The sequence below is a fragment of the Ostrinia nubilalis genome, chromosome 20 (assembly GCF_963855985.1).
Source record: "Ostrinia nubilalis chromosome 20, ilOstNubi1.1, whole genome shotgun sequence".
Classification (NCBI taxonomy): Eukaryota; Metazoa; Arthropoda; class Insecta; order Lepidoptera; family Crambidae; genus Ostrinia; species Ostrinia nubilalis.
The window spans coordinates 3,203,749-3,220,315 of NC_087107.1; the positions used below are offsets into that span (position 1 = coordinate 3,203,749).

General features: G+C 35.8%; 1 protein-coding gene across 2 annotated transcripts; it reads right to left on the reverse strand.

Moving 5' to 3' along the window:
• Window positions 1-5,048: 5,048 nt before the first annotated feature.
• On the reverse strand, window positions 5,049-10,366 carry LOC135081715 (hematopoietically-expressed homeobox protein HHEX). Of its 2 annotated transcripts, none has more exons than XM_063976503.1 (3): window positions 9,859-10,366; window positions 5,912-6,084; window positions 5,049-5,258 (listed from the first exon to the last, which is right to left on the reverse strand). In XM_063976503.1, exons 1-3 carry the CDS (start codon window positions 10,325-10,327, stop codon window positions 5,130-5,132), a joined length of 771 nt encoding a protein of 256 aa, XP_063832573.1. In that variant the 5' UTR covers window positions 10,328-10,366; the 3' UTR covers window positions 5,049-5,129. The 2 variants fall into 2 exon arrangements, with proteins under 2 accessions (XP_063832573.1, XP_063832572.1); XM_063976502.1 differs by having other exon boundaries at window positions 5,912-6,087.
• Window positions 10,367-16,567: the final 6,201 nt, after the last annotated feature.

A 16,567-nucleotide genomic window follows, 5' to 3' on the forward strand; every position in this document is an offset into this window, starting at 1 on the left:
TCTGGAGTGTTAATAATATACGAGGGTGGTCTGAAAAGTTTCCGACCTCAACGTGAAGATGGCAGCACACATCAATTAAAGTCAGGGAATGTAATTGTGCATCTTTTGACACCAACACTTCAAAGTTTCAGCCATTTTTGACGCGCGGTTTTTATTTGAAAGTCGTTTGAGTGAGTCGATGTGAGTATTTTTGTGAAAATGGAAAAATCGAGTATCGAGCTGTCATAAAATATTTGTTTTTGAAAGGGAATACCCCTACGCAAATCAAAGATGAGTTAGATTCTGTGTACGGGGACTCTTCACCGTCATTTACCACAGTAAAATTTTGGGCAGCCGAATTTAAACGTGGCCGTAAGAGCTTGGGAGATGATGAACGTTCGGGACGTCCAAAAACTGTAACTACTGACGATAACATCGCTAAAGTTCACCAAATGGTGTTAGACGACCGCCGAATTAAAGTGAGAGAGATAGCAGAGGCAATGAAAATGTCCAAAGAACGTGTTTGTCACATATTAAATCAAGATTTAGGCATGAGAAAGCTGTCCGCGCGTTGGGTGCCGCGTTTGCTAACGTCAGACCAACGACGTGTTCGAATGAACATTTCCAATGCTCTGTTGGCGCAATTTAGGCGCAATAAATCCGAGTTTTGGCGCCGACTAATTACTGTAGATGAGACTATGTAGAAAAATAAAAATAAATTTTAAGAAAAAAAATCTTGTATCTATGTTAGGTCGGAAACTTTTCAGACCACCCTCGTATCTACCCTTTGAACTTCATACACTTCTTATTGGTTTATTACATAAGTTTGTTTATTTTGATCCATACTATACAATAATAATATACCTAATCAATCTGATGGATGGATAAGTGATAGATTGCAAAAATAATGACTTATATTTAGTTGGTATTTCATTCATCATGATTAAATTTATAATAATGACATTAGCATACTTAGTCGCATGGTGCCATTTTGGATCCTCAAACAGCTATAAAACTTTTGGAATTCTTTAGTTCCGCAGAATATAGCAGGTACGATAAATAGTTGTCACATTTGTTCTTTTGAAGGAACAAATTACTTAGGTTTAATGGTATCCCTACGGCCTACCTAAATACGATAGGTGTTCTAAAAGTAAGTAATGAGAATGTAATATTTCTAGCCATCACAAAAATTAGAAAAAAATTGGGCAAGTAGCTTAATTCATCACTAGATAGAAATTGGTAAAAAAAAATGACAATTAGAGTTGTAGCTGTATTTGTTATGGTTTTCATGGCTTTTTCTCTCACAAGAAGCCACGCGACCACCGTTTTCGAATCAACATCGCGAAACACTGGTCGTTGACATCGAAATTTAAGCTTATGCTATTATGGATTAATCATCATCGGTCATATTTTTGTTGATTAAGGACTGAGATAATTAGTTTTATTAATTAGGCCTACTTACTGTCTGTGGTAAAGGTGTGTGTGTAAAAGTTCTTATCATAAAATATTATTTATTAGAAGCGTTTTCATCGTTGCTTTTATGTAAAAACACTTTTGTTGTTAACAATGTAACAACGTTCGTATGAGTCTTCTTCACCAACGAATTTTTTTTAAAACGTGCATTCTTCTGACCATAATTATCTTTAGAATCAAGAGTGTCCTATAAGTAACTTTGCATGTAAAAATATCGCAGGGGTGTACATTGCATGTGCATTGTGCAATGTGCATGCACCATAGCCATGCATGTACTTGAGTGAGATCCAGATTTAGGATTCTATCGGTAGGTATCTGCATTTTAGTACTAAAATTACTCGTAAACAGGGTCTCTCAAAAATAGTGTTAAGCCGAATTATGTACCTAGGTACTATGTTGGCATGGCGGAGTCGGGAGGATCAACATCACGTTTCTGAAGCACTATTTCTCATAAACATCTACGATTTCATTCACGTAAATTTGAAAAAAACTCAGAGCTCAAATTTTCAGCGTGCCAACAAAGTGCTAACGAAATGTCGAATGGCTGCATTGGTTGCAAAAACGGTTCTGTGGGTCTAGACAAAGTGCAAATTGAGAATGTTACTAGGTATGCAAAATCACTTGAAACCTATGTTACAGTTAAGCTTTTACATTTACAAATACATTAGTTTTTATTTCATTCAAAAATACCCAGTAGTTATGATTTTATAGGCATTCAAAGTTCGCTTAAATATTGAGTCCCGCCGACGGTCACGTGACCCCGTGTGACGTACATTCACAGCGTCCGCTCACTAGAAAACGGATATAAACATACTTAAATATTTTTTTTTTTTGTAAATACAAACTTATTATACATATTAACACCCAGACCCATCACAGAAATTAAAATTGAACCAAACCCAAACTTGATGCGATTGTGTCGTTTTATTGCGAATTACCTTCCAGCTCCATCATTAGACCCCGATTCAATGATATTATATAAAAACAAAAGCAGATATGTTATAAGCGCTCGCGCTGTGAATACTCAAATACGTCCCAATTGGGACGTCTTGTGTTTAGTCTTCGTGTGGCCTGCGTCGTGCGCAATCGCGTGCGTACCACACCGTAAGTTCCTGTTCTTACCAAAATAAATAAAAAATGCCATCGTGTGTGTTTCGAAAGTGTACCAATTATGACTCTAAAGTAAACAAAATACATAATCTCTTACCACATGTGATTATGCAAAATTATTTAGTATTTATATTTTCAATTATTTATGCAAACAATCAAGACGCCATGCGCCATGTTCAAGTTAGAAAGAGAAAGCGATCTTGTTTTGACGTTAGAGCGATAAGGATGCGTGCGCTGCGCACATAGATTAGTTAGTGCAGAATCGTTAAAACTATAGCTATCTCTTTCATTTGCGTGCTATTTCGTATCTTTTGTTTCACTTATCAGTTACATTTGTCAATGTGTGCAATTTGGTATAGCTCGGCACGGATTCAAATCGTAATTTCTATGAACGTAACATATCTATAGTTCTTTAATATCATTGCCCCGATTACTATATAGAATTAAAATACTCATCAATACAAAACGAACGAGCCCAAACTCGATGCATTTAAGTCGTTTTATTATAGAGTTCCTATGGCCACCTTCCAGCTCCATCATCAGATCAGCTCCATGTCATCATAATATTGCATGGTCATCCAAATCACATGTGTTTGCGAAATTTCAGCTTAATCGGTTGCCTGGAAGTGGGTCTTAATTCAGTTTGCAAGATTCCACCCATACAAATATGAGCCAGTCGTTGTAATATGACGTCACGCGCATAAAATGGCGGGCCGGCCGCCGCCCGCACTTTTAAAATTCAATATCTTGGAAACTAATTAACGTATCGAAATAATTCTTTCACGTGTATTTTTTATTTTTAACAGAGAATACAGAAAGCTAAAAAACAAAATTAGTGAACATTCTTCATTATACATAATCACAAACCAGTCGAAGAGTGGTCGAAAAGCCCCTTTTATGTATGGAGTTTTGACGGATTCGATTTTCGATTCGATCAAAAAGTGCGTTTTGTCTAGGGGGGCTGTTGTGGTTCTGTCACTGTCACGTCGCATCACACATCTCTTTATCACACAATGTTGTTGCTAGTGACATGTCGCTCGCTCAGTCCTTTGTTGCTCTATTCCGCTAGAACAAACCTACCATGGAGGCAATGGTACGGGTAAAAAATGATGCAAAACCAGTTAATTTTAGAAATCAAACCACTCTATCAATGTTCGTTCTTAAGTATATTTTAATTTTTTTTAATCATGGTCAGTTGTCGGTCCGGGTACTTGTAGTTCGGCCAGGGTCAGCCGTCCTCGGTGATGAGCAGTTCCTCGTCGTCGTCCTCGTCGGCGGTGGGCGGGCTGCCCGCGTCGGCCGAGTCGGGAGCCCCGCGGCGCCTTTTTGTGGGACGGTTCTGATTTTATCGATTCTAGGTTTGTTCCGGCGTTTCTTCTCAGCACTTGCCATATGTTTGTCTCGAAGCGCTGGTAGGGCCCGAAAGATAAGGAGACATGTAAAGTGCCCCATAAGGGCTAACTTTTCTTTTTTATTATTTTCTATAATAATTTTGACGTTCATAAGTGCCACTTGTGGTCTAAACTGAATAAATACTTTTGATTTTGATTTTTTGATTTTGATAAGCCTATACATTATTTGTCGTCTAAAATCATCGATGTGATTTTATCACGGCGCGCATCTTAGTCCGCCAAGTCTTAACGTGCAATTAGTATCATACCTCATGACTATCATCTAGTCCTATGCCCACGTGTGCTTGATATTATTCTGTGGCTCGACTTTCGCCTGGCGCGGTAGCCACAAAAGCCTATCAAAAGCCGGACAGGCCGGACAAGACAATATTTGGCCGGACAAGACCGTAAAAAGCCAAACATGTCTGGCTAAAGCCAGCGTTCACCTGGCAACCATAATCGTACGTGTAACAGATAATGCAAAAACCAGCTAAGTAATTCGAAAAAAAATTAAACCACTCTATCAATGTTCGTTCTTAAGTATATTTAAAAAAAAATTAATCATGGTCAGTTGTTGGTCCGGGTAATTGTGTTCGGCCAGGGTCAGTCGTCCTCGGTGATGAGCAGCTCCTCGTCGTCGTCCTCGTCGGCGGTGGGCGGGCTGCCCGCGTCGGCCGAGTCCGGAGCCGCACGGCGCCATTTTGCGCGACGGTTCTGTTTTTATCGATTTTACGCGATAAACCTATACATTTGTCGTCTAAAATCATCGATATGAATCACGGCGCACATCCTAGTCTGCCAGGTCTTAACGTGCAATTAGTATCATACCTCATGACTATCAACTATTAATCATCTTGTCCTATGCCCACGTGTGCTTGATATTATTCTGTGGCTCGACTTTCGCCTGGCGCGGCAGCCACAAAAGCCTATCAAAAGCCGGACAGGCCGGACAACACAATATTAGGCCGAACAAGACCGTAAAAAGCCAAACATGTCTGGCTAAAGCCGGAGTCCACTTGGCAACCATAATCGTACGTGTAACAGATAACGCAAAAACCAGCTAATTAATTCGAAAAAAAAAATTAAACCACTCTATCAATGTTCGTTCTTAAGTATATTTTTAAATTGTTTAATCATGGTCAGTTGTCGGTCCGGGTACTTGTAGTTCGGCCAGGGTCAGTCGTCCTCGGTGATGAGCAGCTCCTCGTCGTCGTCCTCGTCGGCGGTGGGCGGGCTGCCCGCGTCGGCCGAGTCCGGAGCCGCGCGGCGCCATTTTGCGCGACGGTTCTGGAACCAGGTCTTTACCTGGAAGGGAGGGAATGATTTAAATTAAATACAGATATTGTACAGAGAATGTTAAACAGAGTCCGTAAATGACCTAATATTATCAAAACATATTGGACAGGTAGGTATATTTTTTAATTCTCAATTATTTTAAACAAGTACATTTAATACAAATTTAAGGTGTGTTGAAGTTGCGCGTGACGTCACAAAGTGCGCTTAGGCACTCCTTGAAGTCACGTGCTTTTTCTTTTGAACTTTGCGCGCTTTACCTATCTCTTTCAATTTTCATTAGTTTGAAAAAGTGAAAAGTAATGTGAGAATTTTTTGATAAATTAACTGACGGAGTAGTTAATTTAATCCTTTCTGGGTTTAGGAAATCCCAAAATATAGTAGATACCTACTTAGTTATTACATTAATTAATGTAATAGAAAGAAGTACATAGTTAAGTAGATCTTAGATCTGGAATAGGTATTTTAGATCTTTCTTTGGCAGAACATGGCTGATACGGTTATTTTAAAGAGAACAAACACTTCTAATAATTATGTTGATATCTCGAGCTTTTGTCCTAATAATATTGAATGTAAAAGTATTACGGCCCATTTAATAAACATTATTTCGCTTTAAAAGTATCTAGAATTCTAGATTCCCGAGTAATTTACCACAAGTTACCAACCTGTCGGTCGCTCAGTCTCAATGTAGCAGCTAAAGCCCGTCTCTCATCAGGGCTCAGATATTTGCTGGCACTGAACCGTCTCTCCAAGGCGCCAGTTTGGGCGGCACTGAAGCGCACCTGCCCGCCCTTCCGCCGCCCGCCCAAGCTCCACCACGGGCTGCAGCAAGCCGGCCCTACTATGGAAAGGGTACTGTTAGAACTCATTATACTGTCCTTTAGTTTTATTGTGTGCTTATTTCTTAAAATTAGTGTCGTTGCAGGTCTAATGACAGTTTAACTTTTCCTTGGGACATTCTTGGCTTTCACTGTTGGGATTTTTTGGAAGTCAAGCTTTGGATCCTGGCAGCACACGTAAGGATAGCTTTTCTTATTTTAGGAGGTAGGTAGACACACCTAAAAGTGGTTCTCTATGTCAAAAATTGACAAGTTTATTCTTCAGTTAAAAGTTATCTAACGATTGAAAAATCGGGCCTAAAACTAACTTAAATAATAAAACTAACTGGCCTGTCAATAAAACTGTTAATAAAACTAATATGTCTCTCTACCACTGAAATATTACGTGCCTTTGATAATCTATTTAGGAAATAGGTGCATGCATTTCACTTTTCTGATGCCGATGTTAACAAGTTACTTAGTTAGGATTACTTAAAATACATACAAATTTAGGTGGGCCTATCTCCCAAACCAGGTAAGTACGAGTATTTAGGGTTTTCTTATCAGCCGATAAAAGTAACTAACCAATGTAATGTATGATACCTGTATCATATTAGACAAGTATTTTTATCAATTATTTATTTGTAATCATCGCTTTAACGAGCGCAATCGATGGATAATCGATTATCCTATATTAAATGTACGATACAAAACCGATAAGGATTTGACCAAGTTCGTGTTAAGACTAACAAAGAAAAAAACTTTTGAATCTAGGCATTTAAAAAACATTCTATTGTATAGCGATATAGGTATGATCAAAATCAATATCATATCTACTGCAATCAGTTACAATTTCTATTACAGAAACTATACTCGTACAAGTACCTACGCAAGTAATTTATGAACACTTTTAATTTAAAAGACTATAGTTAAGTTTTACTGTATTTTGCACTCCTAATTTTTCTTCTTTTTTCGTTTTAACTTAGACTAATGGGCAATGTTGTCCCCCTTCTCCTGGATGGACCCAGGGAGAAGGGGGACGAATAGAAGGTCAGTTGTCCACTTAGAAATTGTAGGTATGCCTATGTATACTTAATGAGTAAATCTGACTAGCACGATAGGGCACACCCATGTGCGTTATTTTATTATTTTCTATATTATTGGTTAATATTCAAGCATACACCCACCACATCACGCCCTATTATGGCAAGGCTTAACGATAATCTTTATTAATTAGTATTTTATATGACAGCGATACCAAAATCTGGCGACTAAGCTTAGTACAGATAATTGCAATTTATCATAGTATAATAAACCTGTACGATGTTAAGGATTAATATGTACTTAATTAATGAGTTACAATTAAAGGTTTTTTGATAACACTAATCCTAAATAACATATTATTTATCAGCGTAAAGGCTTTACTTTAAAACAATAACAATAAATTATACTTGCGTCATTCGTGTGCAAAATAAAATATTTGATCCAAAATTCCCCAAAAGTTTTTAGTGGTTTTTAGGGTTCCATAGCCCAATGGCAAAAAATGGAACCCTTATAGATACGACAAACGAGATCTAGTAAGTAGTTTTTTTTTAATACCTCGTAAATCGTAAACCGCTTATTACTGCGTAATCTTTCATACAAATAACTTAAATTAAAAAAATGATAATTTTAATTTCATAAATCAATAGTACGGAACCCTTTGTGAGTGAGTCCGACACGCACTTGCCGGTTTTTTGTTTTTCATTTCTATACTAAACTAGCTACTATGTAAAGTATGGACTTTTGAGGGACTAAAGTTCATTCTCGTAGTTTTTTGACACAATTAGGTTGATCATCATCATTCTCTGAAGCTTGTGATAAGATACATTAAGATAGTGAGCGGATACTACACAGAATGGCAATCTTATCAGAATCTATAATTTTTCTATAACTGTATCAACATCCGACTATAATTGACTGATAAAATAATTTATTTTTTGTCCAATTTCACCGATAAAAATAGACCTACTTAATTGCATTCTTCTTCTGATGTAAGTATGAAGAAGTCGTAATTTTTTTAATACGGGTTAACTTACAGCGCTACTTACCCTATCTCTGTGGATCAGTGGTCATAATAGAATAGTCACGCGGTAAGCGGATGGTCATGGGTTCGATTCCCATTCGAGGCAATCGATTTAAAAAATATATAGAAGTTGCAGATGCCTAACAAATTATAGCCATGTCCTTAGTGGAAAAAACTTGACAATTAATCTTAAGAACTTTTACATCATAACAAATGAACTGTCGAAAGCTCTTCTAGCTATGTTTCATTTGCGACGCAAAATATCACTTATTACGATTCCCTGAGATTAGAAATGTCGTCGTATAAAAACCTCGTGACTTTGTACCTAAATCCAAATGAATCAACCCATATTGTTTATCGCGATATTTTTTACTTATTTTATAACGTTGATATAGTTTTAATCTATTTTTATTTGCCCAGCGTTACTTGATAACGGTATCATTGGTTTATTGGTATTTGTATTAGTAATACCGAATTATCTTCCAATCTTTTCGATATAGTTATTCCTATATCGTGCACCAATACTTATCTTTTGCCAATCCTGTTTTTAGATTTGTAAAAAACATGCGTATGCATGGGGTTTGGGACGTCAAAAGTCAGCGAGACTTCAAATGTGCTTCATTTGTATGCTCTGTAAAGTCATACTCAACGTCAAATAAATCGCACCTTCCGCGACGCGAACTTTAAAGATTTTTTTCTGCCACAATCATGGTGCCCCAACAATATTGGTGTTATTTGAAAGCCCAATAAATATTCTTAAAGAAAAACACATTTAATTTCTTAAATAAATGATTAACATATACAATAAATGTGACTTGAAAAAGACCTCACTTGGGGCTCACCTCTGGGATCAATTAGACCAATTTTTATGGTTATAAAACCAAATAATGATCTCACGTGTCCTCTTTAGCAGATGGATAGCGATTAATCCCAACTTAACAGTTTTAAAGCCATAAAAGTTGGCCCAAACGTTACTACCTATTTTTTGTAGAAGCGACTCTGAATCCTTTTAAAGACTCATTTTTGGGGTAAAAACCTTTCCTTTAATGAAATTAAGCTTAGAACTAGGCTTTCAAATGGTGCAAATATTGGTGGGAAGTGGGGATGCATACCTACGTTTGAAAGTGCTTGTCGCGGGAGGTGCGATTTATTTGATGTCGAGTGTATGTCAATGTCACCCCTCCCGTGCCGCTCCCATGCCTCAGCCACAAACTGAGTAAGAGCTAGACCAATAGTCACATGAGTATTTAGATATTGTTCACCATTAGCAACGATCATTAACTGATTTAAGATTAGATTGTGATAAAATTACGTCAGGCAACAATTGTTTGTAATAAAATAATCTATGTCGTCACAATCACAATTAATTAAAATTTGTAAATATTGTGTTTGTGCATGTGCTACTAAATAATTTTATAGAGGTTATATCAAAGTATAATTTTCGAAATATTACCTGGGCGGCCCGCCCTAACTTGAAAGTGTCTGTATTATTATAATGCCTAGATGGCGCTGTACGCATTACGCTACATTGGTTTGCTTTAGCTTTTTGCATATAGAGCCTATCAATTTATGAGTCTTTCAGGAATAAAAAGATATTTCTATTTCATTCTGACTTCTTAAGGAGTGCCTATACGTATCTTTAATTTATTGAATTGATACGAATTACAGAGAACTGTCAGTTTGACAGTTGATTACAGACTAAACAAAAGCGTTTGCCAAAGTGTCTCACCTCTATCGAATCCGTAGCTTTGTCGTATCGTAAACGGATGCGTTACAAATCTATTAGCAGCGAGCTGTGTTCTCAACATTTGGTCCGTGTTTAGCATTGGGTCACTGTAGTAGCTGAAAGGGTGCCGGGGTTCCACAGGGTACGACATTTGGTCCTTTGTTCTATAAGGTGGCATCGGTAGGTTCAGTTTCATTGGCGTAGGGTATATCGGGTACGTGTTCCTTCTCTGTTCCAAGTTCAGTTTGTTTAGGATCATCTCGTTCTGGACTTCGCATGCCACATTGAACTTTGTCAACTTCTCATCTTCCACTTTTACTGGATTCTTCTCCTCGCTGACGGGCTCTGAGGTCTTCGCGTTGCATTTCAACGGCAGCGTCGGCTCATTACTCAAGTTTTTGTAAGGTTTCTTCGCTGAATCCTGAAGAATGTCTTCTATAAAAAACGACTTTTTCTGTCGACACGCGCACATATTGACGACCAGTTTAGCACTGCCGAATTCGTTATCACAGTGTTAATATTATCAGTACAAGTACGGTAATTGATAGCTACTTATTAAATGGACACGTATAATCTATGTTCGATTAAAGTGCTACAGATTAATGGTGTTGTGCTTCGGAATATTTTCCTATGGTGTTGATGGGTTTCGAAAGTCCGATAACGTACTTAACAGCTTTTTATGAACTAATATTATATCATGGCTTCACTTGATCATTATAGAATTAAGGTTAGTTAAGCAGGTATTTAATGTTGCTTACTAGAATATACAAACGTACCTACATAAAATTCCTACACTATAATAATTATGATTTTGCTCTTAAAACAGACTGTCTCAGATAGGACTTCAACTCACGAGCTTTTACTTATCCGGGCGACTAGGCCGCAAAATAAGAGGTAAAAAATTACGCTGTAGTTTCCTAAATTACTAAGTCACATACTAAATAAATAACCTTATTAGAACTTATATTATTTACATAAATAAAAATGTGGAATAAGCGAAGATAAATATCGTATTCAGAGTTTCTAATTGCTTTCAAATAAAACGAAAGATAAAATTGATTTGCAAATAAACTACTACCTACTCGTATTAGCTTACATGTAGTAACTTAGTAAGTAGGTAATTAATTTAAATATTTTGTAGACATTTTCTCATGATGACCGCATCATGTAAAAATTACATGCAAATTTTAATAATAAAGCGTGCAACGCAATTAATAACTACTTTAACTGCATCCTTATCAATACCTACATAATGTATATCCTACAATATTACATCATGATCAACAGACATACAAGTAAATCACCCGCACTACAATATACCGTATCTGTAATTACACGCGTTTCGGTAATCAGTTGGCTGAAAGCTTGTAATTAGATTGAAAGGTGTTATTAGCAGGAATCACTTATGCACTATCTTATCCATAAAACAAGGCTTAATGGACGATGGACTTTTTGGCAGTTGTAAACATGTGCATAAAAAGGTGTTAAGATCAGTATAAATTACTTTATCATAATCATCATTTCAGCCAAAGGACGTCCATTGCTGAACATAGGCCTCCCTCAATGATTTCCTTAATGACCGGTTCGTAGCGGCCTGCATCCAGCGCCTTCCTGCTACCTTTATATTAAAAGTCCCGAAGTTACAGGAAAAGCGAAACTAACCACCTAAGGCCCGGTTTTTTGATTCGTAGTTAAAATAACCAATAGTCAAATTTTGCTACTAATGGTTTAATATTAACAAAATGTTAACTAATAGTTAAAAAATGTACTAAAAGTCAAGCTAACCATTGTTCGAAAAACATTTTTTTCTGATATTTAACCACTTGTCATTTGACATCTGTCAAATTTGACCATTGGTTAATTTAACTACGAATCAAAAAACCGGGCCTTAGTGTAGATGCAGTTAAAGATCGCTTTGCTGTCAAATTGTCAAACAAATGACGTCTACAGGCAGACAAAGGCCTCCCCAAAGATTTCCACAACCACTTACTGCCACAATATCCAAATGCTTCTCGCGAGATCGTCGGTACACCGAGTGACAGGCCTGTTTACATTAGATATTCGGCTGTCAACACTTTATCCAAATTATTTATGTATTTTAAAGGATATTAACCAACATTACCCATTACAACATTTATAACCCACAGCATTTGTTGTTGTTATGGTTCTTTTTACAAATTATGTCATGAAAGTGAGAAAACTGCGTGCTGTAACCCTTCCTCCTACCAACAACGTTTAGAAACCATCCCAAAACATAAAACAAAAAGTTAACGAGCCTCTATAGAAAACAATTATCGCAATTAAACCAACTTCCGAACTCGGAAGACAAACCGAATCTTTCTGTTTGACCGGCAAGACAAAGAACGAAAGGGGTTTAAAAATACGACTGGGCAGATTAATTAACGACAATTAGCTACCCCTCTCGTCGTAACAAAAGGTAGAAAAAGTATACCCATTAATTACGAGGGGAGAGACCTCTGGTGCCTGCGCTTTGTTTTGAGAAGTCGGACGGAGATCATCGAAGGGGCTATTCTGCAAACATATTGTGGAACTCTAATATTTATTTATTTAAAAAACTTAATTGCACACACGAAAAAAGCGGTACAAAAAGGCGAACTTACCTAATGTCATATGTCGCTCGACAGTAGGTACGTATTCGCGCTATGCTATTAAAATTTAGTTGTTTATAAAGAAACAAAAGCAACCAAACAACTAACTAACTTAATTTGAGTTTGAGGTAAGATAACCAGTTCCTCTGTGCTTGAGGATTCCGGGTGAAGCTTGACTCCACCTTGCAGGCTAAGAGCCTCCTCGTTATAGATTAAAAAATGAGATTGGTTCCTACTTATCAATTCTTTAATTTCTTTATTATATCTTTTACCAAAGTTTAAAAAGGTTTTTTTACCAATCTCCTTTACACTCTCCTGTTTTTTTCATCCAGCAACTGTCGATTGCTGTTTTTGTCTTTGAAGTCTTCAGTCCAGCAGAAAGGCCCCAATACTTTGCCCAAGACGTGGACCGAAAATCTCGAATGAATTCGAAAATACTGCATTTCTGGTATAGGTTCCGCGGCAGATTAGTCATTATAATCCACGCAAAGAGTGGCAAAGATAAAGGTTATCATCTTGATAATTATCAATATGTGTCATATTATGTACGAATTTTGTTTCACCGTCTCTCTTTCTTACATTGCCATACATGCGTTAGTGAAAGAGACAGATGGAACTTAATATTTAAAGGATGTTCCAGGATAGACCCCTGATAAAGGGTGAGGTCTGAGTCGTTTAGTTTGTTATTCATATTAATGGGTTGAGAAACAATTACTTAGTAGTATTTATTCTTTGGGTTGTCTAGTGGTTTTGTACTCCGATACAAATGCAGCGGTTGTGGGATCGAATCCCGTAAGCAAATATTTTGGCATTGGGGCTTGAGTCATTCAATTTGTACCTACCTCCAGCCGTACTAGTATCTACTTATTAGCATGCATGCTACGTACAGCCTGTTGAAAAATGTAGTATTTTTCAGATTTATTTTTATTTGGGAGTAGGTAAGTAGAATAATTAATTATGTAATTACTGCTCTGGTAGATCGCGCCGGTACAAGCAATACTAGTACTTAACTAACAAACACTGATATCCTTGTAACAAATTGAATTATCATCATGTATCGTGAATTATTCCATCATTCATCATAAATATTGTAACGTAAAAATATGTGAATACTGAATATAAACATATACATATACTGAATATATACGATAACATCAGATTATACGACAATTTCAGATTGTCAATAAAAGAAAATAATTTACCTATAATATTATTTTGAAAGTATGTGGGAGCAAAATTTGCAAGAGGGCGCTACAATAATATTGTAGTACATATTATGTAAAAACTGTAACAACGCATTAAGCTTACTGAAGATCTTTCATTTTTCCGCATTTTTTTATATCTTATTAAGCCAAAATCCAGTAAGCATATCCATATTCTCTTTTATCACCATAATAATAATTATTCAAACAAGCAACTGATATCATATTGAACGGGAAACCCACAAAAAACAACCTTATATTCGTAATCCTATAATACTCTATCAATTATTAGTATTTAGCCTACTTTTATGGCTAGATTAGACACGTACGCATTATCGACAATAAATATTCGACAATCACTATACATTCCTCGATAGCAAGGAATTTTGTATTTGATATTTGAATTAGGTACATATACCTATTATAAATTATATCAAAAATACTGAAAATAAGCATGATAGTAGTGTCTGTTATGATTCTTATAATATTTATCTAAACAATTGCAGGCTCTACGTACAATGGTAAAAGTCAATGTATTGAAAAATCTAATATACATAGGTACTTAATAGTAAAATTAAAAAAAAAACCTGCCAAATATGTTACTGAAACACATGCGATAGCAAACAATACCAGTAGGTATTAATTATCTAACTACCGAGTTTAGTTGAGTAATAATTATTATGAGTCAATACCAAACCTATTACAGCCAAACAACTTTTAACAACATCAACAACCAAAGCACAGCTTAACAACATTTAATCCCGAACAAGGTGAACAGTGAAAGAATCAAATCAATTACAGAGCATCGCTTAATTTACTTGCCTTTACAGGTTAAACGAAGTTAAAATCACTGCGAAGACCTTACTAAGACACTTCCAATAAACAATAACCTGCCTCTTCTCTCTATTCATCGCTCATTTTGATCGTAAGTTCTGTAACTTATTCGTATAAAATAGGAGATGTATACTGAAAAAGACGTAGAGTCGTAGATAGAGACAGCTTGTGCAACAACTCGAATTGTGAATAGGTGGACAGTGGCGGGTTCAATCGATATAGATAATGGTCGATTACTTAGTGCGAGTTGACAGCCCTACGGAATGGGACGTGTGGGGCTTTAGTCGATGGTAGTTAGTGTCGATATTTTGTTTTTAATCTAATTGTATTTTTTAAGCAAAGTAAGAAATTGGAATCTGGATCGTCAATTACGAACGACTTTTTGCCAGAAAGGTTGTTACTGCATGTGTGTAAAACTGTTTAATAGGATCCCAAAGCAATTCAAACAAGGATGTTTAAAACTGATGACCAAGAATCTAAGAGATTGGTTGATAAAAAAATGCTATTATAGTATTATGGAATTCCAAAATGATAATGCATGTTGACTTTTTGTGATTTGACTATTTCATAATTTGACATTATTTGTTCTATGAAAATACTGTTATGTAAGGATAATAAATTTTAAATTGACATGATAAATAATTAATATGGAATACAATTATATATGAGTGGTAATCGTTAAATTAATAATATTGTATTATCTAATTGAAAACTTATTGTAATTTATAAAACGTCGAAAATTTGCATGCTGTGTTATCATAGTTAAATAGGTGAAAGCAACATTTATCTCTTTGAAACACCTTTTTGTAAACCCTATTTATTGCAAATAAATACGTAATTTGAATTTGAATTTGAAACATGGTGCTAAAAATTGTTCTTTGCGAGGTATGTTAGTGTAGTAAATAGTAATATATTATAGTAGTGTTTTGGTATACATAGCGTAGGTAGATCCGACTCGTCGTTGAATAATAAAAAAGACTTAAGCTAAATATGGAGCAGTTCTGGTTATTACTTTTATACTACGAGCATCCATCTATTTATATTTTAGGGGGTATGCCTCTTCCTTCCGTAGAGAGGAGCCCCGCATAATCTAACTTACCTAGTCTGTCCCTATGACATATTTTTTTTCCCTAAAAAAGGTAGTTTCTCTGGGAAACATGACAATATTAAATAAATAAATATTGACAATTCGATAATAATGATTCTCTTTTAAGATTAACAGCATTTTCTATCGATTTATTTTTTCTAACTTTTAACAAAAATGATGTAGATTTATCACTATACGAGTATCTTGTTACTATCGATATCGCTAAAAAGCCTTCCTCGAACAGCCCTAACCGTCTTGCAGTGTATTTTATTGATTCGGGCTCTATTTTTATTCGGATGTAGCCCACCTGGGTCGCTCAACCGGCCGACTTGTAATGTACAGTCAACACAAATATTTATGGTGTAAAATAGTTCTTAATACAACTGTATAGATGCTATAGTGTTTAAGGTTGAAGTCGTCCGTATGTATAGTCAGCAAACAATTATTATCAATACCACGAATAGGTCAATCGGTTTGACTTATTCGTTGAAGACTTGCTAGTGATGCCCGTAATTTCGTTTTCGTAGAATAAATATTTAAACTAAAAGAGGTATTAAATAACTTTGGTATTCATACCTCTTCCATCCAGTCAATCTGAAAATAATTAGGAAAGTTCAGCAGTGGACGTCCTGTAACTGAAATGATGATGATGAAAAGCATACAATTCTTATTATGCTTAAATTTATAAAGGCTATAAGTACATACCCCTTAAATATGAATTACAATTTACATATTTTGCAACCATAAGGTTTATCTCTATAAAATTATACAGGAAACTCTCTACATATAAAAAATCCAATAGGTTTTTGCTAACTGTACACTGAATAAGCTTAGTTTTATTTTTCTTATATGTAGTAATGATAGTGTATGAGGATTGTATGTGGACATAACAATCACGATAGCCATAATATAATCGGTAAATGTGTTTTTACCATAAATGTATACAAGTGGCAAGCTAAAAAATTTAACACAATATTTTT